At 45.9% G+C, this 25,532-nt stretch overlaps 1 protein-coding gene across 7 annotated transcripts in view; it reads left to right on the top strand.

The window, feature by feature from the left end:
• Positions 1-23,351, top strand: part of TRAPPC9 (trafficking protein particle complex subunit 9) — a 427,690-nt gene extending 404,339 nt beyond the window's left edge. For 6 of the 7 annotated variants that reach the window (XM_080939655.1, XM_080939654.1, XM_080939652.1 and 3 more), the window contains 2 exons: positions 22,192-22,415; positions 22,799-23,351. In XM_080939655.1, the coding sequence (XP_080795781.1) occupies positions 22,192-22,415; positions 22,799-22,966 (392 nt within the window). In that variant the 3' untranslated portion in view covers positions 22,967-23,351. The remainder of the gene's footprint in view (positions 1-22,191; positions 22,416-22,798) is intronic. The other variant, XM_080939656.1, reaches the window with a different exon arrangement.
• Positions 23,352-25,532: the final 2,181 nt, after the last annotated feature.

Raw genomic sequence — 25,532 nt, 5'->3', positions numbered from 1 at the left:
GTTCACCCATTGGAGGACATTGTCTTTGCTTTTAAGTTTTAGCAGTTGTAGATGAAGCTACTGTGCTGGTATCTTTGGTTAGTTATCTGAAAACATCAAGAAGGAAAAGACTTGTCCTGGATTATAGTGAGTCTATGGTCTACATCCTTTTAGCCTACACCGAGATCAGAAAATTATGGTGGAAAGGTTTGGTGGAAGAGATCCACTCACCTCATGGCAGCAGGAAGCAGAGAAGGGAAGGAGTCAGGGACAAAAGAGCCTTCAGTTTATGTTCCCAGTGACCTGTATCCTACAACTGGCCTCATCTTCTAGAGTTTCCACCACCTCCCAATAGCACCACCTGCTGGGTGCCATGCATTCTACATATGGGGTCAACCCAAAGCCAAACTGGAACAGCTACTATATCATCCATGCGAAGGTTTCTGCATGGACCTAAGTTTTCTAGGTCATTTAAATGATAACAAGGAGCTTGCTAGATTCTATGATAGAAATATCCTTGTTTTTTGACCTTCACAGTGACTGAACGATCTCACATTCCTACCAGTAACAACTGAGATGTCTCCTGCTCTTACAGATCCTCACTGTATTGGGTGATATTAGTGTGTGAGATCTTGGTCTTCAAGTATGTGATGGTAGTTCTTAGCTGTTTAAGTTGTCAACTCCATAGGGACATGTGACATTGAGCAGCTTCTCATGTCACCTTCTTCTCTACTTTGGTAGGGGAATCTTTTCAGGTCTATGGCCTGTCTTTTATGTCAAGCCATTGGTTTATTATTGGGTTTTTAGAAAGTTTTGTATACTTCTAATAGCATCCTTGACTAGACAAGACTTTGGAAATTCTTTGTGTCCAGCCTGTGAGTTGTCTCCCTGCTGTTAAGACAGTGTCTTCCAGGGAACAAAATCTTTTGTCTCTATTAAAGCTCACTTTGCCCGTTAATTTATGGCTCAGGTCTTGGATCAGGCCTTTGGTACTGTTACTCAAGTATCATTTACAACATACACACTGCTGTCTAGAATGTTTTCACCTGCATTATTTTGTGGAAGTTACATATATTTGCATTTTGTATATAGATTAGATTGTAGATTTTGAAGGAATCTTTGGGAAATATCTTAAGTGTGCATATAAAACACTTCCTTCCAGTGTGTGTGTTCTCACAGAATTTGTTTTGATTTTATTTTCTTACCTGTTCTTTTTTTGCCAAAGGCCAAGTCCGTGTTTGCATTAGTGTACTTCTGAAATTCCTGCTCTGTCCACTGGTCTTTTCTTTTGCCAGCACATACTGACATGGTTGCTGTCACCACTCCACAGCAGGTCTTAAACTTTTGGTGGCTTTAGTCCTCTTGTTCTTTTGCAATGGCTAAGCTATTCTGAGGGTCTTTCCTTTTTCCTGTACATCTTAGAGCTAGCACATCGATGTCCACATTAAAAGCTGTTGGGATTTGGTTTGGGATTGCACTGACTCTGTAGATCTAGTTGGGAAGGATCAACACATTGAGCTCCGAGTTTTCTTTGTACCTGAGTGAGATGCCTTTCCATTTACTTTTCTCTTATTTTGTTTCTTTCAGCAGAGTTTTGTAGTTTTCCTTATGATGTCAAACCTGTACATGCTGTTAGTTGTAGTCCAATGTCTCCTTTTTGTGAGGATGTTTATGCTATGTGTTTTGTTTTTTTTTTTTTTTGTTTTTTGTTTTTTTTTTTTTTTTTTAGTTTTCATCCCCATTTGCTATAGGTAAGTTTGAATTTTATGCATTAACCATATATCTCAAAAAATTTTAACTATGAATGATAGGTCCCAGGAGGAGGGTCTTTGTTGTCTTCCTCTCCTCCTTCCTTCTCTTTCTCTTCTTCCTCCTTCCTTCTTCTTTCATTTTTTGTCTTTTTTCCTTCTTCGCCTTATTCCTTCTTCTTTTTCTTTCTCCTTTTTTCTTCTTTCTTCTCCTTCTTCATTCTTTTTTCCTTCTTTACCCTTTCTTCTTTTTTTCTTCCTTCTTTCTCATCTTACTTCTTTTCCTTCTTCCTCCTCCTCTTCCATCAACTCCTCTTTTTTCTTTTTCTGTCTTCAGGGGATTTCTGAGGGGATTGATTCTTTTATATTTACTAAATAGGTACTCATGCTGAGTTTGTCAGGGTTCTCTAAAGGCACAGAATGGCTAGAATGGTAGGTTTACTAGATTAGCTTGTGGGATGCAGTCTGGGTCATCTAGTAACATCTTTCTTGTGTCAGAAGGATGGAGAATCCTGTAACTGTGCAGTTTATGAGGTTGGATATCTCAGTAGTCCCAATCTGGTGCCGGAGTCATGGAGGATTCTTGGGGAGTTTCTGGTCTTCAGTCTATTTTGGGATCCCAAAGAAATTGTTTCTAATACAGGCAAAGGAATTCTGTAGCAACAGCACGGATGGACTTTCCAGTAAGAGTGAAGGCAAGCAAGTAGAAAGCAAAAGAGTCCCTTTTTGTAGCTGTCACAGGAAAGTGTTGCCCAGATTTAAGGTGGGTCTTACTGATTCAGTTAATCTGATCAAGAAAAATCCCGCCCAGGAGCATCTAGCAGCTTGGGTTTTAGTTGATTCTTTCTAGTGAACACTTGGGAATTAAAATACAGCCTACAATTTACTACAGACTATCTTAAAATGGCATCATATAAATGTACACACACTACAAAAGTCTTACCATAGCATAGTTTTAACCCTTCCCTGTGAGCCTTAATGCTGTTGCTATCTAGAACTATATTGTTATACATGTAATAAGTTCCACAGAAATGGTATTAAACAGTTCAGTTGTAAGAGGTTCCATGTATTTGCCTGGATACTTTTCAACTCCTACTAGTCTCTCACTGGATGCCAGACTTTACATTTCCTTGCTTGGCTATGGGTATAAACAGCCTAATGTCCAAAGACACAAAGGATTACTTAGAAATAATCAACCATTTCATATAGTGCTTTAAGAATTTTTGAAAAGCAAGATCAAGATAATGTCTGCTAAGGACTAACTGCTCTGCTCTGAACACAAGAGCTCTCCAAGCATGTTAGCCATTGCTTGGTCAAGTTCGTCCTTCACAGTGCGACTTCCAGGAGCAGATGCTGCACCTAAGTCTGTGCACCCTCACCCTTTCCTGTGATCAGTCCTCTTGCATTGACCACTTTTGGGCAGGTCTCTATAGTTCCCACCTCCCTCCTTCATCCCATGTTCTGTCCCATTCCCTTCTGCTTCCTCCTGGCCCCATGTGTAGCCTTCATGTGTAGCCTTGTTACACTGTAAGGCAGTGGAGTTGGAAACACATGGTCTCTTTGTATCCTATCTCTTGCTCTTCTTTTCTACCTAATGGTCAGAGTCATGGAAACCATGTTTCTTACATTTCATCTGTTCTGGGCCTGCCTATTGTTTGTTCCAGAGGAGAGCAATATGGCCTGTTTCTCCTTCTTGGCTGGAAGCATGCTGTTTGTTCTGTTTTGGTTTTGTTTCTCAATATGTGCATAATGTGTACAGTATTATGGTGAGGCTGAACATCCATGTGGGAAATCTCCCTTGTCCTTTCCTCACTGAGGAGACTCTCTATAATGGCATAAAATGACACTGTGAGTCCATGGGCACACTGCCCCCACTGGGGTCTATTTGGATCCAGAACTAAGGAATTCAAACCGAAGTCTCAGGTAAACTTAAGAAAACTAAAGCACTTGACATCTGTTAAATCTTGCTCCTGTCACCTCTAAAGGGCTTGTGTCCCAGTGGAAGTGGATGTGCAGCCATCAAGAACTCTGAGAAATGCTGAATTAGCAGTCATGGAAGGGCAGACCATGTTGAATGAAACCATGCCTCAGGAAAAGAGCACTCTCCAGAGACTCACTGTTGAATGAAGCTTGAAAGGTGATCAGGAGGCAGAGGAGGGTCATGGATGTCAGGGATCAGCTCAGAGTGAGAGGGCTACTTTCTAGGCCAGGCCAGGGACCAGGTTGAAGGGATGCTCTGTGAAGAACACAGAGGCAAAGGTGTGACACAGGAGGCGATGATTTAAAGCTCCATCAATCTCTGGATGAGGAAAAATAATTCTCTTGTCATTCAGCAGGAATCCAGAGGCACAACGGGCTGTTGCTCCAAAGCCACTCTGGGTTCCTCTGAGAAGCTTTGTTTACAGGGGGCTTCCCCAGTGCAATTTATAGTTACTGAGGTTGGCTAGAAAGCCTACACACACACGCGCGCGCACACACACACACACACACACACACACACACACACACAGCAGGGCAGGTAGATTCTAAGCCCTCTGACAGAGGCCCTGTGAAGGCTAGGAGCGGGGCACAGCTACAGTGGAGGCTCAGAGCCTCTGTGCCTAGCCGGCAGGCGATTTGCTAACAAAGTCATGGCTTCCTAGAATAACCGCTGTGCCGAATGTAAAAGAACCTTACTTGTTCTGTATTCTCCAGAGTGGGGTCACTAGGGGAAACCTCACACAGCAACTTCAGTCCCCATGGTCAGCTCTGCCAGCTTCACCTCAGGTCCCTTGGTTTTTCTGGGGATGAGTTTATTTGATTCAAATGGGGCCTGGAGTTGAAAAGAGACACTGTCCCCTCTGCCCCCATTTCCCCCTGAGAAGGATTACATGGCTCCTGCCAAGCCCACTCACTCATCCCTGTCCTCTCATCCTTGAGATGGAGTTTCAGGGCTGACTAGCACCCAGGACCTTTGAAGTTTCAGGTGAGAAGGGAGCCGGTTGTGCTGTCCCACACCAGTTCTGAGGTGCTGTCAACAGAAAGGGCCTCAGGTCTCAAAGGCAGGACTGGATGTAAGTGGAGGGTACGAAAGGGATCTAACAAGAGCCAGGTCCATTGTAGTCTAAGTTTCAGGGCAAGAGAGACAGGAAACCATGGAGAATGATCATCTGGCCTAGAGTCAGGCGGGCCTTGAAAGAACCTAGCATTTATGATTTAAGCTTGTTGGAATATTGGAAAAAGATATAAGGGTACACAGGCATGAACCAGCATGCAGGACTTGAGCCCTGGTTCCATGCTTATGCTATGGCAGGGCCCACCTATATTGGGGATGCACTTGGAGCTAGCTAGCTAGTAAGACTGTGTTTACTCCATATACCAAGTCCAGTCTACATTCCCCCCCCCCCCATGAAATGGCCTCGGCCCCTTGACTTCCTAGTGTCCAGGAAGAATGGCTATTAACTTCTAGCCCTGTCCAGCCTGGGCCAGAGGCCCTCTTCTGAGAGATTCTGGGAAAGCAAATCTATCAGCTAATGAAAAGACCAAACACTTACAGGAATAGAAGAGTAAAAGCAAATGAAAAATTGCTATCTAGTTCTTGATCCCTAGATGCCAAATTTCTAGTTTCATTTGCTGTTCTGAGAACCTCCAGCCAAGGAGAGCTTATGCAAGGACCTCAAGTTACCTTTAGACTTCTACAATAAAGGCAGGAAGAGCCCCGAATCCTCCCAACTATCTCTTGCGGTTTGGTCTTGTGGTCCATCTGTTCTGTGCATATGCATGTGTTTGTGTGCATGCATAGGCATGCACACCTATATGTTTGTGTGTAATTCTGCATGTCCTGTCCTGTGACTTTGATGCGCCTCTTGAGCCCATATGGATATTGGGCATTCTTGGACAACATCCCATGGTCCTTCCTAGCAACTGTCACCGGCCTTGTCACTAAGCATTGCTGTGAGGGAACCCCACTTGCTGTGCTGTGACTTTCAGACACTGGGCCCTCGGTGTTCTCTTCTCTACATCCTCTTCTACACAGTGTTCTGGGTCTGGGTCTGGACCAGAAGCTGTGTGAACTCCCCAGTACTATCTGTACCCACCTGTGGGAGACATCTCCCTTCCTAAGCTGTGAATTACATCATGGATGAAGTAATAGGAGAGTAGAAATAGAACATCTCAGAGTAGGGATTGGCCACAGTGAGGAGAAGCAGCTGCTATGACCACCTAGCTCTGTCTAGGGACCTGGATGCCATAGTGTTCTCTGAGCTCTACTGCACAAGCAAGGCTTCACTCTATCACTTCCCCCACTGCTGTGGGCCACCCGCTCATATGTGCCTCTGACTCTCATTGCATGCAGTTTGTCACATTGCCTGATTTTTGGAGGAAGGGCAGTTCTTGAGACATCTGCTTTGGACATGGACTTTAGTCATGGAGCCACAATGCTGCTCTGCGTAGGTGTGCAGAGATATTACACACAGGCATGCAGAGGCTCCCATGTGGCCCTCCAGACTGGCTTTCATCAGGGAACATGGGCAAGGGATGCTAGGAAGGGTTGTAGAAAAGGTCATGGAGGAACCCTCTGGACAGACACTTGGGGGCCTATGGAGATATGGACAGTAACCCTGGGTTTGGGGCTCAGGAGGAGGTCATCAAGAAGGTGGAGTAGCAGGATTTGGAGTGTCCTGGAGTGTTGGTGGACCAGGCTGCATTGTCTTTCTCCATACCAAACGTCCCCCTGAGTTCCTGAGAACCAGAGCTACATTTATGTCAAAATGCTTTCTCTGCTCCTAGTGCTGTGCCTTGACTCAGGCAGGGACTTATCTATCCCCTTAGACCCTGAAAGGCATAGAGCTTTTATCTGGAAAAAAACACACCCTTGGCTTCTTCTGAAGCAAGGAGTGGTGGGCATGCCCCGGTGCCCAGCTGGGTGGGTACCTATGGCGCTGTTCACTAAGCTCCAGGTTTCCATTTCCTGTTCCTGTGCAGTGGGCAGTACTAGGCCTGTGGAGCCCCCAGTGCTCTGCTAGGGCCTCTCTCCCATCATGGCTTCTCACTGGCTATGTGCCATCTTGTCTTTGCTGTGCTAACCTGCCACACATGCACACAGGTGGCACTCATTAACACATAAACACACACTCTGTTTCGTTTGATAAATGGAGCCTTTCTCTTAGGATCCCAAGTGACTTTATAAGCAAGCTATAAATAGCCTAGAAGATTGGCAGGGCAAATCAATCGACATTAGCCACGTTTAGGCCACCAGCACCCTTCTCTCCCTCTGGGCCAGGCTACAGAATAATTAAGTTTCCTCTAAAGGGCTGTCACCATTAGCTGAGTCATCTTCCTGCTCGCCCAACCTGGGCAGCTGTCCCGAACATTGCCAGGAGGAAATTCTGACTGCAGGATGCTGCAGGGCTGAGAGATGGGGCTGCAGGCCACAGCCAGGAGATCTAGGGCCCGGGTCTAGACATCTGCAGAGACACAGACAGGAGTAAGCTAGCATGTGGAGTGCTGCAATAATCCTCTAAATGTCCAGGGGGCTACAGAATTGTCAGGATTTCCACTGGAGTCCCAGCTTCCACAATTCTGCCTGCTACCTAGAGATAGTTGTCCATATATGCTAGAGTAATGTATTTTTTACATACACACACACACATATATAATTAATACTTTTGCTAACAAAATATCATTATGAAAGATGAAAGTATCTCACCCTCTACTTAAAATATGACAAATACTTTAAATATTTGTCCTTGTCCCCTTCCCCAGGGTGTTACAGAATCTCTCTTCGGTTTTGAGCCTTTGAGTATTTATCATGTTGTTTAATTGTAACTTTAGTTTTATTCTTAACATGAATACGTGCAAATAAACTATAGAATATAATATACCTGGTTATCCAACCAGATGACAACGGTAGAGACCTCTTTTCTCTCTCAGTGTTGGAGACCAGACATTGTGTGTGTCTGAGTCCCATTTGCCTAATCTCACAAAGGTAGCAGGTCACATAAGACTGGGACCTGCCTACCCAGAGCCTCATTCTGTGCCCCCACCCCCGTGTGTGTTAACTGTGTATAACAATGCACACACAAGCTCAGTGTAAATGATGAGCTCAGAGAATGGCCTAGGTGTCTGTTCTTTCCTTTCTGCTTTATTTGAGACATGCCTCTTGTTTTCTGCTGTGTGCAGCAGGCTAGCTGGCTTCCTGGGATTCTCCTGTCTACCTCCCATCTCCCTTTAGAAATGCTGGGATTGAAATGTGTTCACCACAGCATCTGGCTTTCTGTGGGTTGTGGGAATTAGAATTCCATCCTGGAGTGTCATTACACCGGGCGCTGTCCCTTTCCAGGTACTAGGCATTAAAGCTTCAGCAAGTGAACACAGTCCCATCTACCTGTATATATTAGTGAATATTTACTGTAAATAACACAAATTAGAGGTAAGTTAGGTAACCTCCGCTGACAAATCAATCTGTTTATTGTAGAAAAATAATTGTAGTAAGGTGAAGACGAACTAGAACCCTCAATGAACCCTACAGTCCAAGACAGTGACTGTTAAGCAGTAGGTATGTGGCTATAGGCTCTCTTCCAGACAGGTGTCTCAAGGCAGAGTGCAGAGGCCATCTGTCACCTATACCATCTGTCACTGATGTCATCATGTCCCTGCATGTGGAAGGCAGACATCCAAGTCAGGGTTTGTAATGGCTGTGTAGTATTCTGCTGTGCTAATGCTTCATTTGTAAGTTCAGGCCACCTCACTGTGCTCTGTAGTTTCTAGACTCTCCATGTTATAACCAAAGCCAGCCCGTACCACAAACCTTGCAGAAGTGAAATTGCCAAGGCAAAGGCCACGTGCACTCTCCAAGGCCTTTTGCTGCTCTTCTTATTACAAGACCAACCTCCAGGAATCTTCCAACCCTTAGTCTCCAAGCAGCCATGTGTGAAAACTTGAGCCCCTTTGACTTTTTCCAGCAATAGCTTTTATTTCCCTTGAAACTGTGTGTCAGTCTCCTCAGCCATAATGGGCTCTGCGGCCTTTCTGGGTATGTTCTTTGATTACTAGACAGGCTTGGCATTTTGCCCTATGCTTACTGGTTGATTTTTCTCTCCCCTACTCAGTCCCCAAATGGAAAGGTTTTTGTCAAGTCCCATACCTGAGACACATGCTCTAGATTTTAGGAATGTGAGAGGTATTGGCCCTGCCCACCTGTAATAAATGCCCTTCATGCCTACACTTGCTGCATGTGTATGTGCTGTACATGGCTATAACCAACCCACCTCTGGATCCTGGGTAATAGGGGTGAAAGGAGAGGTCAGAGGTCCCTCTCAGGGTCCCAGGTCTCTCACTTTCTTGTCCATGCCTTTTATGAGCACTATGCTTTGCCACGGCAGAAGGTGACTATAGTGATGATTAAATTATTGAAAAGAACAGATTGTCAGAATTTTCATTTACATACCAGCTATAACATGCAGATGGCAAGCTGTTCTTGGTTCTCAAAGCAAAGCTCCCCAGGGATCCTCACTAGGATGCTTTAGATGTGCCTCAGAGGTACCCCTCAACCAGGTCTCAGACCACCCCAAAGTGAGGTCTTTTTCCCTTGACTAATTAGCCTGCTACAGCCTATCAGCCACTCCATGGGTGGCAGAGTACCTTGGTCACATTTTCAGGGGACTAATGTGTCTATGTCCTGCGGCTGCTATGACAAGTGTCATAAATTCCATTGGCTTACACACAGAAATGTATGCTCTCCCAGTCTGGAGGCTGGAAGTCCAAGATCAAGGTGTTGGCAAGGTGAATGTCTTCCTGGGGTTCAAGAGAGAATCTGCTTAGTCCTCTAAGCAGCTTCAGCCTTCAGCTGGTCAAGCAGTAAGACAAACTCCAGGGACCTAGATTGTGCATAAGAACTGCTTCCACAGTGCTACAAAGACAAGAAATGACATCATGTCACTGAGGGTCTGGGATGGACAGATGGATGGCTAAATGGCTAAATGATGATGGGGAGATGGATGAAGACAGTTCAATACTATAATAATAGATTGTGAGTGGGATAGAAAGTGGGTAGATAAATGATAGGTGGATAGATAGATGATGAATAGGTTATAAATGGATAGATGATAGAAGATACAATAATGGATGACACATAGATGAATGATGGAAGGGATAATGTAAAATGGATAAGTGGATGATGGGCTGGGGGACAGATGCTTTGATGGTGGAGGAATGGTGGATAGACAATGGATGAATGGGCACTGGCTGGCTTGATAGATGATGGATTGATGACAGATGGAGGATGGATGGATGGACAGATGGATGGATAGATGGATGGAAGAACAGATGATGACCAGATGTTGTGATACATCTGCATATCTCAGTGGAAGGCTAAGACAAGAAGATCTCCACTTCAAAACTATCTGGGCTATATATTAGGGGTGGTGAAGGGGATATATGGGTAGTAGTTAGCTTGGTGACCTGTAGTCTAATGTTCTTTGAGTTGGGAAGAGGAAAAACGATAATACCCTAACTTTTGTTTTGATTTTGAGGTAAAGGTAGGTAGGTGTAAAGTTATTATATGGGTCTCCCTAACTGGGAATACCACAAAGATAAGGCTACCAATGTGGCCTCCCATGGCTCTGAGCAGTATTAGAAGCAAGTGGGCACTGCAGAGAAGCGAGCCATGGAGCAGAAAATCTGGTTTGCCTATGAGTCAAGGTTAAGTCCGATCCCAGGTTCTAAAGGCTTGGCTGCCAGGCATTCCTAGCTTCTACACACCTGAGAAGAGGCTTCTTTTTTTCAGGGTTGGCCACTGAGCCTGCCAATTCCTCTGGCTTTCCAGACAGAACTAGGCCAGAGATTTCAGTCATGAGTCAGGTCAGCTGACTGCTTAACCACCATGACCTTTCTCCTGGGTTGGGCTAGGCTCCTTTTAAATGGCACACTGGTCAGATGGGACCAGGAGTAGCCCAGCCATTCCCCAAGATGACCCCATACTCTTCTAGTCAGCTTGAGCAATGTCCCCCTGCCCAAGGCCAGCAGACTGTCTGCACCCTCAGAGAGGATGAAATTGGTTGCATTCTTTGGTGGAGCGTGCATGACTGATACCAAAGTTGCCTTTGGTTCCTGACTGCCAGCCCCATCTATGGCTATTCTTCTCCAAGCCCACGTAACTCTCCACACAGGCCATGCCTGAGTACTGCCCACCTACAGATCAGGGCCAGGAGAGAGCCCATGGCCTGGGCAACACTGTGGTGAGGACAATAATTTAACTCAAGCCCGTGTGTGGGAGCAGGCAGAGGGCTACCCAGGAGTCTGCTTTCTTCAGACAGGTTTGAGAGATGAGAGGTTGAAAGGCAGAGAGATACTGCTTGGGAACAGAGGAGTCCTTTCAAATTCTTGGCCGTTCTCAGAGTTGGCTTTGCATAATGCTGCCAGTCAGAAAGCATAGGTTTCCTTTTCCTCCTGGTTTCTCTTCAGTCCTCAGAAGTGACAATCCAAAATGAGAATGAAACAGGGTTGCATGGAGAGTTAAAGCTTCCAGGGAGCAATGCATTCAGTCCCTGCAGAATGAGGCAGGATCAGTTCTTGTACCTACTAGCATCCCTTCCCTGGGCCCCAGTTCCCTGCTGATGGGAAGGCCTTGGTCACAAAATCAAAGACTGATACACAGCACAGCTATTTACTAGGTACTAGCCTTGGTTGTCTCACAGGGTTCTTGATAAAGGTACTCTCTGAGACTCATTCAGGACCTAGGTTCCATCCTGTCCCCAGGCAGAGTAAGCCACTCTGTGTGGGTTCCGAGTCCATAAACTTGCCTTGCTCTGTACCCAGTTACCTTGAGTGGCATACTGCCAACCCCATGGCCACACTGCTGCTGTCTAGAGGCCAACTCTGCCTCTCAGGACAGGTACCAAGGTATCCAGCACCAGGCTACTCCATTTGGCCATCTCTCTGATTAGGCTTCATTTGTTTTCTCCCTCCACATCTACCCTTCACCTTTTTGAGGTTAAAATATAATTACATTATTTATTATTTAAGTATATAAAATATAATTATACTTAACAAATATATATACATGTTTGTAATTACACTATTATATAAATGTATTACAGTATTATCTCCTCTCCTTTTCTTTCTTTAGTCCCCCCATTGTTCTCTCTCCCTTGCTCCCTCTCAAATTTTGTTTTATGTGTGTTTAAATACATAAAACAATGTTCTCAGTCTCTTTAGTGTTACTTGTATGTATATGATTTCAGGGATGACCAATTAATGTTGGATAAACTTATTAGGGGGTTCATCCCTGGAGAGGAGTATGTCTTGGTTGCTACGAGTTCTTCGTTAAAGGCTGTACTTGTTCTGATCTTGGTTTTTGTTTGTTTTGTTTTGCTTTTAGGCATTCTTATTTTTTATTGGATATTCTCTGTATTTACATTTCAGATGTCATCCCCTTTCTCCTAATTCCATCTCCTCTCCCCCTCCCATTGCCTCCCTGAAGGCACTTCCTCTCCCAACCACTGCCTCCCACCTTAGCGCCACCAACAGCTGGGCATGGTTGATGTTCCAGGTGAAGGTGGTCATGGTCTGAGAGTTCTCCAGGATGTACACTGAGTGAGCAAAGTTGGCAGGAAACAGTCACACTGCCCAATGTGGCATCCTGTTGGTCTTGGTCAAGAGTCTCTGGAACTGAAGCTTCTGGTCAGGGTTAACCTCCCAATGCACTAAGTCTTCAGTTAAGACATGTTTGCTACAGGGATTCGGGTACCATTGCCAGAAGGCAGGTCCCAGGAACTTTGCAGCACGCTCTGGCCCAGGAAATACTTCACCATCGTCCTGACCTGAGTGGGCTCAGCATCAGGGTGAAGAGCCCGGGGTGGGGGGGGCACGTGGCAAGGTGCACACCTACCAGGCTCATAGCTCAATCACCACAGCGCTGCGCTCAGGTACCAACCGCCACCAGGATGGGCTATATCCACAAAGATCCTCTTGTGGGCTTCCTCTTCTCTCTGTTTTATCTTCTCTGTTCCTCTTCTCTTTGGTTTTATTAAGTCCTGCTTGTCAACTGTTGACCATATTCCTGGGCAATGGAGTCCTATTCACAGACTCTTTTTTTCCCTGCATTTCTTTATGTTTTCTTATAGTAGCTCCAGTGTTTTAGGTTTCATCATTGTTCCATTTTGTTAAAGGTGAGAGATATAGGTCTAATTTCATACTTCATTTGTGCATTAGTTTACCCAGCACCACTTGTTGGTGATGTTGTCTTTTCTTTATTATGTTTGGTATCTTTGTCAAATATTAGGTGGCTGTAGTTTATATGTACTCATGTTTGGGTCTTTTATTTTGTTCCATTGCTCTATGTTTCTGGTTTTTGTTGTTGTTGTTTTTTTTTTTCTGCATCTACTAAGATGATCATGTAAATTTTAAGTCTGTATATGTGATTCATTGAATTTATTGTGTCTGTTGAACCATCTCTGCATCTCCAGGATAATGACAACTTGGTAACATATATATATGCCTGTATTTTACCATGAATTTATAACCTGTATGTCCATCAGTGATATTGGCCTTTAGACACCCCCCCCCCCCTCTCTCTCTCTCTCTCTCTCTCTCTCTCTCTCTCTCTCGTGTCTGTGTGTATTTACTTCATTTGGTGTTAGAATAATACAGACTTCGTTAGAGTTTGGAAATTCCCCTTCTGTTTATATTTCTATTTATGTCAGGGAGGTGGGAAGAATAACTTTTTGGAACAATTCTAGTAGAATTGTCCTGTGATTCATCTGGGTTTTTTTTATTAGTCAGAAGGCTTTTTATTCCTGTTTTCAATCTCTTTATTTGCTATGGGTGTCTTTAGGTGTTCACCTCTTCTTGGTTTAACTTTGGTGGTTTTGTTGGTTCCAGAAATTCCCTCATCCCTTTTATATTTTCACATTATTGAAGAACAGACTTTTTTAAGTCTTACCTTATAAGCAGAATTTCTTTGATGTCTGTTGTAGTGTCTCCCTATTCATTTCTCAGTCTATTAATTTGGACATCCCTTTTTTCTTTCGGCTAGTTGGGACAAAGGTTTGTTGCTATTCTTTATCTTCTCCAAAAATAAGCTCTTAAATTCACTGATTGTTTCTTGTATGGTTTTGTTTCTATTTCATTAATATCTGCTCTAATTTTTATGATTTTATGATGAATTTAGGTTTAGTTTCCTCTTGGTTTTCCAAATTCTTGAGTTGTATCATTAGTGTATTTATTTGTGCTCTTTCTAAGTTTTTCAATGTAGTGCTTAGAGCTACATAGTTTTTCTTGTGTGACTACTTTCAGTGGATCCTAGAGATTTTGCCGTGTTGTTTTCATTTTCTTTGACTTCCTAACTCTGTATCTCTTTCTTGATTTCATTGAACCATTCATTCAGTAATGTGTTGTTTAATTTCTATGAGTTTGTGTACAATATTAGAGATTTGTTTGCTGTTTCAAGTTTTATTGCATTATGGTCTAATAGGACACACAGAGTTAAGAATTTCTGAATTTGTGTGTGTGTGTGTGTGTGTGTGTGTGTGTGTGTGTCCTAGGGTGTGGTCTATTTTATATAAGTTTGCATGTAGTGCTCAGCAGAATGTTTATGTTGGTGTTGGAGTAAAATCTTCTGTAGCTACCTAATAGGTACATTTAATTCTGATGTTTCTTTGTTTATCTTTTGTCTGGATAGCCTCTCAGTTGCAAAAAGTGAGGTATTGAAATCATCTACTGTTAAAGGGTTGATGTTAATTTATGTATTTAATTCTAATAGTATACACTTTTTATAAAATCGGGTTCCACAGAATTTAATGCATATATGTTTAGGATTATTGTCTTAGTGTAGTATTGCTGTGAAGAGATACCAGAACCATGGAAACCCTTAGAAAGAAAATAATTTCACTGGGGCTTGGTTACAGCTTCAGAGGTCTAGTGCATTCCCATAATGGCAGGGAGCATGGCTACAGGCAGGCAGACATGGTTGTGGAGAACTTGAGAGTTCTACATCTGGATCTGAGGAAGCAGGAAGAGAGAGAGACACTGGGGCTGGCTTAAACTTTTGAAACCTCAAAGCCCCACACCTTGTCCAACAAGGTCACAGCAGTCCTAATTGCTTCCAAGTAGTGCCATTCCCTGATAACTGAGCATTCATACATGTTAGTCTATGGAGACCATTCTTCAAACACCACAACTGCAATGTCTCCTTGTTTGACTGGTCCCTTGATTAGAATGAAGTAGCTTCTTCCCACCCTTTGATCACTTGCATCTTAAAGTATAGTCTGTTAGCCATTAGAGCAGCAGCACCTCTTGGCTCAAGTGGAAGCACCTCTTCATCCTTTAACTCTAAAATGATGCCTATTTTAATAGCTGAATTGAATTTCCTGTAAATAAGAGAAAAAATGGATTCTGTTTTAATTCATTCAGTCACGGCCTGTCTTCTGATTGGAGAGTTGAGGTCATTCATCTTTGAAGTTGTAATTGAAAGTTGTGTTGATTGCATTCATTGGTCTTGATGTGTGCTTGGTTGTGCTTTGTGCCGGTCATTACCACTTCCTTCTCTCCCTTTCTATAGTCTCTCGGCTATGCCCACTATGAACTCTGTGAGCGGCTTGGAACATGTAATGTTCTTTTGAGTAATCCAGTCCAGTTTGGCAGCCATTCTGTTGTAGAATTTAGAGTGCATTACTTCAGCCACTTCTGGTTTTCAAGAGTTTCCACTGAGAAAGCTTAGTGGCTATGCTGATGGGTATGATGGGTGTTTTCCTCTTTCAGCTTTCAATCCTTTCTTTGTATGTTTAGTGTCTCAACTGTGATATGTCTTCAGGATTTTCCTTTCTGGTTTTATCTGTTTGGAGTCCTATTACTTCTTGTATCTGTATGGGTATGTCTTTCATTGTTTAGGGGCAGGTTTCCTTCTGGGTCTTTGCTGAAGATCTAATCTATGCCATTAGCCTGGGATTCTTCTCCGTTATCTATGCCTATAACCTCAAAAGTTTGTTCTTTTCCTGTTCCTTTTCTTTGTTTTTTTTTTTATCTTTTCATGATCTTTTCTTGTACTGTCGAATTTATCTTCTACTTGATCCACTTTACTTGTAAGTCTTCTAGTTCAGTTAGATTTTCCAATTGCCAGTTTATTTCAAGTTGAGTTCTATCCAATGTTTCTCTTTATTGAATGCTGGTCTCACATCCTAGATCATCATTTCATTCAGCCTATGTGTTTTCTTAGGCATCACTCAGGTGTTTAAATTCCTTGAATTCTTTGATGAAGTTTATGATTGTTCTTTCAAATTCTGTGTCCTGGGGTTCATCTAGGTAACTGTTGCTGGAGAGCATTTCTGTAGGACTGATATGTTTGAGGAGTGGGGTGTCCTGTCTTGATCTTTGTGAGGGCACCTATTCCTGTGGAGTTTTGTTAGGTCTGTTTCTGATATAGGCACAGCAGGCTGAGGACGTATGAGCAGACCAGGATTTGTGGGACAGGTTTGCCTTGAAAGTTGGAGATATATAGTGTATATATGTATATATCATGGGTGAAATGAAGTCAGGTGGACACAAGGGGCTCAGATAGTGAACAGGATCCTGACCCAAGCATGGAGAATAGGCTGGTGTGGATGGATCCCAGCAGACTATGCCAGGGCAGTGGGTATATGTTCTGCACTAGATGTAGAAGGGTGCACACAAGTGAAACGCTAACATACTTACTAGGCTAGGCCCTGGTACAGGGTATATAGTGCCAAACCAGGCTGGGTGGCATGAAAGGAGTCCAAGTTTTCTGTCTATGGTTGAAGGTGCGAGTTGGGCTTTGTACTTTAAAGGAGTGTGTGGGAAGTCCTGCCTTCTACATTTTTCAAAGGAGAGAGTGAGGAAGACCAGATTTGGTTGGTAGAGTGTTTCCCTGGCATGTGTGAGGCCCTGGATCTGATCCCCAGTACCACTTAAACAAGGCATGGTGGTACTTGCCTATAGTCCCAGTATGATGATCAGAAGTTGAAGGTCATCTACTGCTAGACAGAAAGTTCAAGGCCAGCCTTGGATATAAGAGGCCCTATCTCAAGGAATAAATATCAGGAAAAGGGCCTATGGCTGCTAGGAATGTGGAGGGACATCTTTGGCTTTGCCTCTGCTGCAGACTATCACCTACATAGCAGAGTCCTGTCCTGTACCTGCAGTGTGGCCTCATGGTGGGTACTTGTGATGGGTATTTATAGTATTGTTGGAGGTAGTAAACCACAGTGACCATAATCCCCAATCAGTATGGGCACTGGTTGTGAATGGCCAGAGGCTTTGAGCTGAGGAGTCCTTAGCTTTCAGAGTTCAGCATGCATTCCCTAGACTCCATTGGCCAGGATGAGGCCAGAGAGCCTCTGAGAGAGGATTGTGCACACACAGCCCTCTTCATGAACTCCAATTTGCCTTAATTTTAATTTAATTCTCTTTAATCTTTAATGAAAAGTTGTAAAAGTAAATTATTTCCCCAGGAGAGGCAGCAGCTCCTTAGGAGCTGTTCTCAACTTGAGGGTAATTACACATGTGGGTCCTGAGCAGCCTCCAATGCCAAGGAGAGGCATTCTAGTTTATGAACTAATTAGCGACCTCAATAATTGTTAAACACACATGCCATTTGGTGGATGGAGTATATAGCACCAGCTCCACCGAGCACCAGCCCTGTCAGGGACGCAGGGACAATAAGCCACTATCTGGTCTTGAGCAGGTCACTGCAAGCTTGTGCTTTCAGGAGTTTGGAGTCAGCTGCTTGGATTCCCCTGTCCTTCTTACCATCCCTCCACACCTGAACCTGTCTCAGACTTCAGCTCTCTGAAAGAGGCAAGATGCCCCAGAATACAGATGTAGGAATGGCAACATACTGACATCACTTCCAGAATCAGTACCACTGGCTCTTTTGAATCAGATCCTCTCATCATCCTCACTGTGCCTAAAACACCCAGGTCAGAGAATTGGTAACTGGGCAGGCCATGGAGGTGGGGATACACAGGGGGAGTCTGGGTATGTATGTGAAGACTCTATGGTGGGGGTTAGGGCTTTGGGAACTAAATTACAACCAGTGGGCAGCAACATGGCTGGTTCTGAGCTTCTTAGCAGTCAAGGTAAAAAGTTCAGCTACTCGGCTCTTATTGGTAAAAAAGAAAATAAATGCATTTGGTTGGTTAGTCACCTACCCATCAGCCCCATTGACTTCTGAAAACATGGAGCAGTTTGTCCTGGATGATAGAAATGAGAGGCTTTTATGCTGCTACTGATTTCCTCCAAGACAGCTCGATGAGCCCTAAGATCACCTCCTCTTTGGCTTGTTTATGTCCCTTCCTGTCTTTTACCTCATCTATGGGATGATGCCTCTCCTTGACCCATTTCAAAGCTGAGCTTCTTCTGGATTGTCTCTGGCTGTTAAAGTTAAAGTTCATCCCCTCATTTGGAAAGAGCTTGGAGTCTGAAGCACCAATGGCCTAGCTGTCCTTGCCTTTCTCTGCCTTCTTCCTGAAAACATGCTTTTTATCCCAAAGGTGGCTTTTGCTCCCAAACTATATTTAGTAGTCCTCTGCTTTCCAGGGCACCAGAGGCAAAAGAGGGAGGTGTGGATGAGGCAGAGCAAAGAGGCTCCCCAGGATCTGTAGCCATAGATGAAAAATAATCCTGCCAAGTTCTGGCTGCTGGAGCTCTGTGCTACCAGAGGGATGAACTTATTGGAGCAGTGGGAAGTGGAGCTAGTTGGGCAGGAAAACACTAGTTCGTTCTTGACCACCATGCAGTTCTGGGTCTGTAGGTGTTTGAACTTGGAGTCTGGCTCAGGACCACTGCTAGGGATGATCTGGATGAATTCTGTCCCCAGGTGCCTGGCACGTATACTCACCCAGCCCATGCAGACCAGATAGAAAGAACAGCTTTTAAACTTAGAGTACTGTGGAGGTCTAGAGACCTCAGGATTGTGTCCAGCTGGCCTTGCTGTGTAACTCCATGACTCCTGAGCCGACATTGCCTTGAGCTCCCCGGTGGCTTTGCTCTTGGCTCTCTCAGATAGTCTTTGACTTGCCTGGTCCATGCTGCTTCCCATCTTCTTGAGAAGCTATGGGACTTGGGGCCACATAAGACACATAGATCACTCAGCAGAGCCTTAGGCCAGCTTAGAATCTTCTTCCTAGGTACCATATACCTGCCTCCTTTTCTTTCAGGCCATAGGGTTACCTAGGACCACTGGCCTTCCTGTCTCTCAGGGCCTTTAGGATGGACCCAAGTAAACCTTGGTTCTCTGGTTGTCTTCTATTCATAGACCTGTTTTCTGCAGAGCCAGCATCATGCCATATCATGTTAGTTCATTCGTGTTCTGGGCCATAGGAATTGAAATCTGTGACTCTGGATGCTATCAGACATGAAAAGCTACAGGTCTAGGCAGGAGGGGGTCTAGGCTATGATCCATGGTCTATCTAATGCTTTGAGAAAAAAGACACACCAATCTCAAAGGCACTTAGACTCTATATTCTCATGAATTATTCACACCTACCAGGACTACTGTCTGGGTAGTAAGTCCACTGGGACCATGTGGTCGGCCCCCAGTCCTCTACTTGAAAGGCATTTCTAGGTTGTGTCTCCAGTCCTATCCTGTTACTGTAGGGGTTGGTTAGGTTAAGAGGTAAAAATTGTCATGGCATGGCTAAAAATAATGGGGCCAGGGTTTGGGTTGGGCACTCAGCCACACTCATTGTCCACTGACTTTACTAGGCAGATGACAACCAGGAGAGAGAAGCTGATACAGAACTCCTGGGGCAGGCATGTTGGGAGGACAGCAAGGGCAGTATGAAGGAGAGGGAAAGCAAACCGGCTCTGGGCCACAGGGGACTGGAGGGATCAAGGTCAGGGGTCAGACTCTTAGCCACCACCATAAAGTCCCACTTAGAGTAGTTTTGAGATGACTCTGTGGTCGAGAGGAGGAAACAGATACTCAGAAATGTGCTGGGATAACTCACACTTCCAATGAACTGTTGGGAGCCAGGAGCCATTGGAACTCACTGGCCCTTACGCCACTTCCAGCAGGCATGGACCTGCCACACACTTGCCCCACTGGGAAGGATACTGTCAAACGGGAGCCCATTGTCAGCCGGTAATTTCTAGCTTGGCAGCCTCATTCACAGAGGGGACATGCATATTCAGAGCATGGGGCCAGCCCTAAGATCAGAAGGCCACACCACACACTATGGCTCAGAGCCACAGGAAGTGTTTGGCTGGTCTAGATGAGATCTATGCAAGAGATATCTTGAACTAAGCCCTGGGGGTCACCTTACCTCCCTCATAGCAGAGCCTGCTTTTCCCAGAGCCAGCCAGACCCTGGTGTCTTATTAAGTCCTGCAAAGAGTTCCAGCTCTTTCCCGTCAGGGATATGACATTCAACCAACTTCTCTTGGGTCTTTGCTTCTCCCCACAGCCTGGTTCAGTGGGGATAAAAGATGCCCTGCTTCTTGGTTTGCCAGGCTGGGACACTCTGGGCTCTGGTCCCAGCCAGGGATGCAGATAGATGGCCACCATGGCTGAGCTGGGGGTAAGTGCTGATAGGGCTGAAGGTCTCCAGCCATTATCTAATATGGGTGCCAGAGAAAAGGTCCTCCTTTCTCCTGCCGGCCCATCATGAAAGGTTGTGTTTTCCCCAGTCATTCTAGGATGGGGAGAATTAATTCCTTGTTCCTGGATGCTTCATATTCAAACACTGTAAGAACTATGGGCTGAGGGGGGAGAATAATGGCAGCTGCTTGTTAGAGTCACACAGCTGGCAGCAAGAATGAGCCATTCAGTGCAGGTCCCGAGGGCTTTCCAGGATGCGGGCCAGCCCTGACTAGATGGGATGGAGTGGGTAGTCCTTCTGGGGGGGTCTCCTGCCTTCTGTGTGGGGGTGTGCTAGGATACTGGAAGGAAGATTCTAGCTATAACTGGGTGCAAGCCTTTCCCTCATTCTGAATCCAGGAAACATTTTAGGCGGGTAGACGGCTGGGTGTGTAGTGGGATCTCCTCTGCTGTGATAGGGTAGAGGTAAGGTCAAGGTCCCAGCTGGCCTGCCTTAGACTGTGCAGAGCTGGGGAGAAAAAAATACATTAAGGGGCAAAGCAGGTAAGGCTGGAAGATGATGCACAGCGTTGGCAGCCCACACAGTCTGCAGAAAAAAAAAATCCAAAAGCCCAAAACCAAAAGAGATATAATGGCTAGCCACTTCACCAGGCTGCATATAATCATCGCTCCCTTAAGGAGGCCAGCCTCTGCTGGCCTCTGCTCTCTTGCTTTCCCCCATTTCATTCAACAAGCTCCAGCTGCACCTGGTTGGGATTACTGATCAAGAAATAGTCAGGAAGACCCTGTGTGGAGTAGAAAACAGGGTGGAGGACTGCTGGGTGTCTTTGTGTGTGAAATCCCATGTCACATGGGGAAACTGAGGCTGGAGACAGAAGCCACCCCGCTGTTCTCCAGACTCAGCAAGTGCTATGTCTGTAGCTGGGATGGAGTCTTTCCGGAGCTGACATACACAGCTCTCCACACGTCACAGCATCATGCAGCATAACTCACATGCTCTCCTCGCAGCCATCAGTGTTGGCATCTGTTCCACATCTGCACAGATGAGAGAACTCATGCCCAGGCAATGCGGTGACAGGCCTTGGGCCTCACAGACAGGCCCAGGCACACTCAGGTCCCTTAGATCCTCACGCTTGAACTCAGCAGGGCAAGACAGCTAGGAAGGAGCAGCTCATCCTTGCAGAGCCTACAGGGTGACAAGGTACCACTAGAAGTGCTAATGTAGATTACAGGTACACCAGTGGCCAGGGACCTTGAACCACTACAGAGCCTGGTCAGACTGGTCTTGTGCATCCAAAAAAAAAAAAAAAGGAAGATGCAGCTACACCAGATTCTTATAGACAAATAATAGCCTGAAAAATGTAGATTAGACAAGATGTGTCCCTTTCTACTTTTCCAGGCCTATGATTAGCACCCCCCCTTAACTCTATCAAATGGAGTCCCCTTCCCCTTTTCCTTGCTAGATTGTTAACACCCTCCATGCGTCTGTGCTCTTCATCACTATGCTTGGCAGGCTGTGTTGGGTTGAAGGACTCTACTGAGGGGTTTCTAGGGGTCACTAAGCTCCATCTCATCTGTTGATGGAGGATGGCCAAGGGGTCCAGGGAGCAGCAATTACAGGAGACAGACAGGCAGACATCTGCACCCAGTAAAGTCATCATCATTTCCAGATGCCCCTCCTCCGGAGAGGAAGGAATATCCAGAGAACACCCTCCCGAGGGGCTGTGGCTGGAATGTCCAGAAGGAATACCACAAATGTGGGCTCCTCTTGAATGGACAGCCTTTGGGTGACAGCTCTTTCCCTGTGTGTCAGTCTCTAACAAGCAGCCTCAGGAAAGCAGGATCGCGCCATTCCTGTGTGTCCCCAGTGCTCGGGCACAGAGCAAGGTGTGAGGCAGACTGGCTACCTCTGATAATCTTCCATCTCTTGCAGACGTGCTGGTGGATGGGCAGCCATGTGACTGCGAGGTGGCAGCTGCCTGCCAGGTCGGTGACCCTGTGCGCTTGGAGGTGCGGCTGACTAACAGAAGTCCCCGCAGTGTGGGGCCCTTCGCCCTCACCGTGGTTCCTTTCCAGGACCACCAGAATGGTGTGCACAACTATGATCTGCAAGATGTCATCTCCTTTGTGGGTTCCAGTACCTTCTACCTTGACACGGTGAGTGTGAGCTGGGGCCACAGCCCTCCATATCTAATCCACCATGGCAGCCTATAGCGCACGCCCGCAGCCTCTCCCTGCCGTGGTCAGTATGATACTCAGCCCCAGAGAAATCAATGAACCCTAGAGCTTGGGTCAGACACTCATGCCCAGTCGCTACTGCCCATACTCCCACCCTCACTATGCCCAGACAGTTCAGGGGGAGAAGCAGTGGCAACACCTTTCAAAGATAGTTCTCAGACATGCAGCCCTTCAGAAGCATAGCGAGAAAGCTCCGGATGGAGCAGAGCCGGTGTGTTCCACGCCTTGCACATGGCTGCTGTTCAAGGCCTTCCCAGCAGCTTTGGATTGGGTATGACACCTTTTCCTTTGTCTCACTCCAGGTACAGCCATCAGGCCAATCAGCCTGCCTTGGGGCCCTCCTCTTCCTCTACACAGGTGACTTCTTCCTCAACATCCGGTTCCACGAGGACTGCAAAAGCAAGGAGCTGCCACCATCTTGGTTTTGTTTACCCAGCATACACGTGCGGGCCCTAGAGGCACAGGCCTGAGCCCCTCACCCCTAAAGGCTGTGTCCTCCTTACACCATAGCCAGTACTCATCCCTCCCAGAAGGCACTCTATGAGCACTCCTCCTCCCTCTCAGAAGTTACCCTGTGGCTCCCCTGCTTTGTTTCTGGTCTGTTATGCGAGTGACCTCACATCCAGTGCCAGCCTGGGTGGCCCTGCTGTTAGGCCAGCCCTACAGAGGAGCCTTTCTGATCTGCCATCTCCCTTTGGTCTTAAGAAGAAGTGCTGAGCCAGCCCTTGAGTCCCCTGAGGGCTGGCTTACTCCTACAAATGTCACTGGTAACCCAAGCGAGGGGACAGTGCGAGTGACCAGGGTGAGTAGGTATCAGGGTGTTTCCTGCCTCTGTGCTCTGGTCTCCAAGTCTGTATTTATGTTACCATGTTCTCCAATAAAGGACTGCCTTGCTTACCTCAAATTGTATTGATTTCAGACTGTGGGGTACTAGGAGATGGGGATAGCATTACAAACCCACCAAGCCACACCCTCTCAGGTGAGGCATTAGGTTCATGGGTCCCATGGCTGGAAGGGTAGGCTGCAGCTGTCTTTGAAATAGCCAGGAATACCAGGCCACCTCCTCAACACTTAAGCTCCACCTTAAGGAGCACCAGCCTCTCCCTCAGCAGGTGCTCAAGCCAGCTCTGGCTTTGTAAACTTCTTGTCACCCAAGGTTGCCCAGTGGTGTGACTAGGGTCTAACCTACTCTGTTTCAGCCTTGATCCCAGTCCTTTGAAAACGGCACTGAAGTTCTAGAGGTGGGGGGCTGTGGTGGCCCCACTGCCAGGCCAAGCTCAACTCAGCCTTGCCTTATAAACCTGACCTACTACTTCAAGGTTCTCCTTTGGCTAGCTGCCCTGTAGCCTAACGCATGTGGAGTCCTGCTATGTGAGCCTCTGGAGCAGCCCTTGACTTCTCTGGGTCTAAGTGTTCATTTCACTACATGCTAACCCCAAGGCAGGCATGGGGACACATAGCTTGCCCAGGAGATGAGGGGACACTCTTGGGAGGGGGGGCTAAAGTCATAAAGGAAATAGCTGAGTTGAGTTGCTACCACAGTGAATTGCTAGGATTGAACTCTTCTAGAAATAACTCAATACTGTCTGCCCATGGAGCAAATGAGAGACAGGAGATATACATGTGCATGTAAGTCACCTGGAGCTTTCCTGGTGAAGGCGCTCAGGGACTCACCTGGACAAGTGATGTACCTTAGTGTCTCAGTGTCCAGCAGACTCCAGTGTGCTATGCATCCACCCCAGATACAGAGAAAGTTCTAAGGACTTCTGGAGTCAAAGATGGCAGGGACGGGCAAGAGACCACCCAACCCATCAGATCAGGCCTCCCAGACTTCTGTGGGGAGACTGTCTCTTGGCTGCCACCGACAACTGGCTACTGTCATCCAGGTAGGGAGGGAGCATTGCACTATGCTGGGCTGGGTCCATGTGGTGCTCAGTAGACATAAATCTCTTCGATTTCAAGTACATTCAGGAGAAACAATTCCAGAAGGTTTGCTTATACCAGTAAGTGGAGAAGTCCCTTAGCTCTCCTCTCCAAGAGGTCAAAGCAGGCTGGCCTAGCCTCTTTTGTTAATACAGCCCTGTAATACACTGTTACACAAAGTAGCTTACAGAGTTGGTGGGAGGCCATCAACTGCACTCACATAAACGGCTCCTCACAATCCGCATGTTCTGTCCCCCAGAATATGACTGCATAAACATGTTTGACAGATGGAAGATGACACTACCTTAGAGTGTCATCAAGCCAAGTTGTAAGTGAAGCTCTGAGAGTGAGGGCCACTAAGAGCGTCAATGATGTCATGCTTTCTTCTGAACACATACGTGATGTTGACAGATGCAATACAGACAGACAGAGTTACCGCTGCAGGCTGATGTGGCCACAACTTAGTTCAATTCTGAATAGAAGCATGTTGAAGATTGGTCCCAGTAATTCCAAATATACATTCTCAGAGGATCTATTGGATGTCGGCAGACAGAGAGAGAGGCAACCAATCCAAAGGACAAGGCAGCCCACTTGGAGGAGAAATAGAAACAACTCATGTGCCTTGCAAAACCATCCATAGACATGGGTGTGTTGTGCAAACTTCTACCCTCTACCATGGCAGAAGAGATGATTGGAGTCAAGACAAGGAGGCCTGGGGTGCTGAGGATACTTAGAGCCTTCTTGTGAGAAGACAGGGAGCCTGAGAACTGCTTTGGGATGGGTATCTCTTGCTGGCACATCTGTAGCTAGGTTTTCTAGCCACAGTATTAGGTGAGAATTAATACAGGGCTGGGAAAGACTCTCTGGTTTCTGGGCCGACACTGTCAACTCTATCCTAGTGCAATCAGTAGACATTTCCCAGGCTTGAGCAAGGGACAAGCCAAAGCATGTCCAGGTGCCTGAGTGGGTTGCTGCTCTCATATTGCTTGTTCCTCTCTGGGCCACAGCTTTTACACCCAAAACAGCAGGAAGAACTTGGACCCAGAAGATAATGTTTGAAAGCCTGAATTCTGTCTCAACCAGTTGTCAACTCTATGACCCCGGGGAGGTACA

The sequence above is a fragment of the Micromys minutus genome (assembly GCF_963924665.1).
Source record: "Micromys minutus genome assembly, chromosome: 27".
Classification (NCBI taxonomy): domain Eukaryota; kingdom Metazoa; phylum Chordata; class Mammalia; order Rodentia; family Muridae; genus Micromys; species Micromys minutus.
This window is presented reverse-complemented; position numbering and strand designations above follow the sequence as displayed.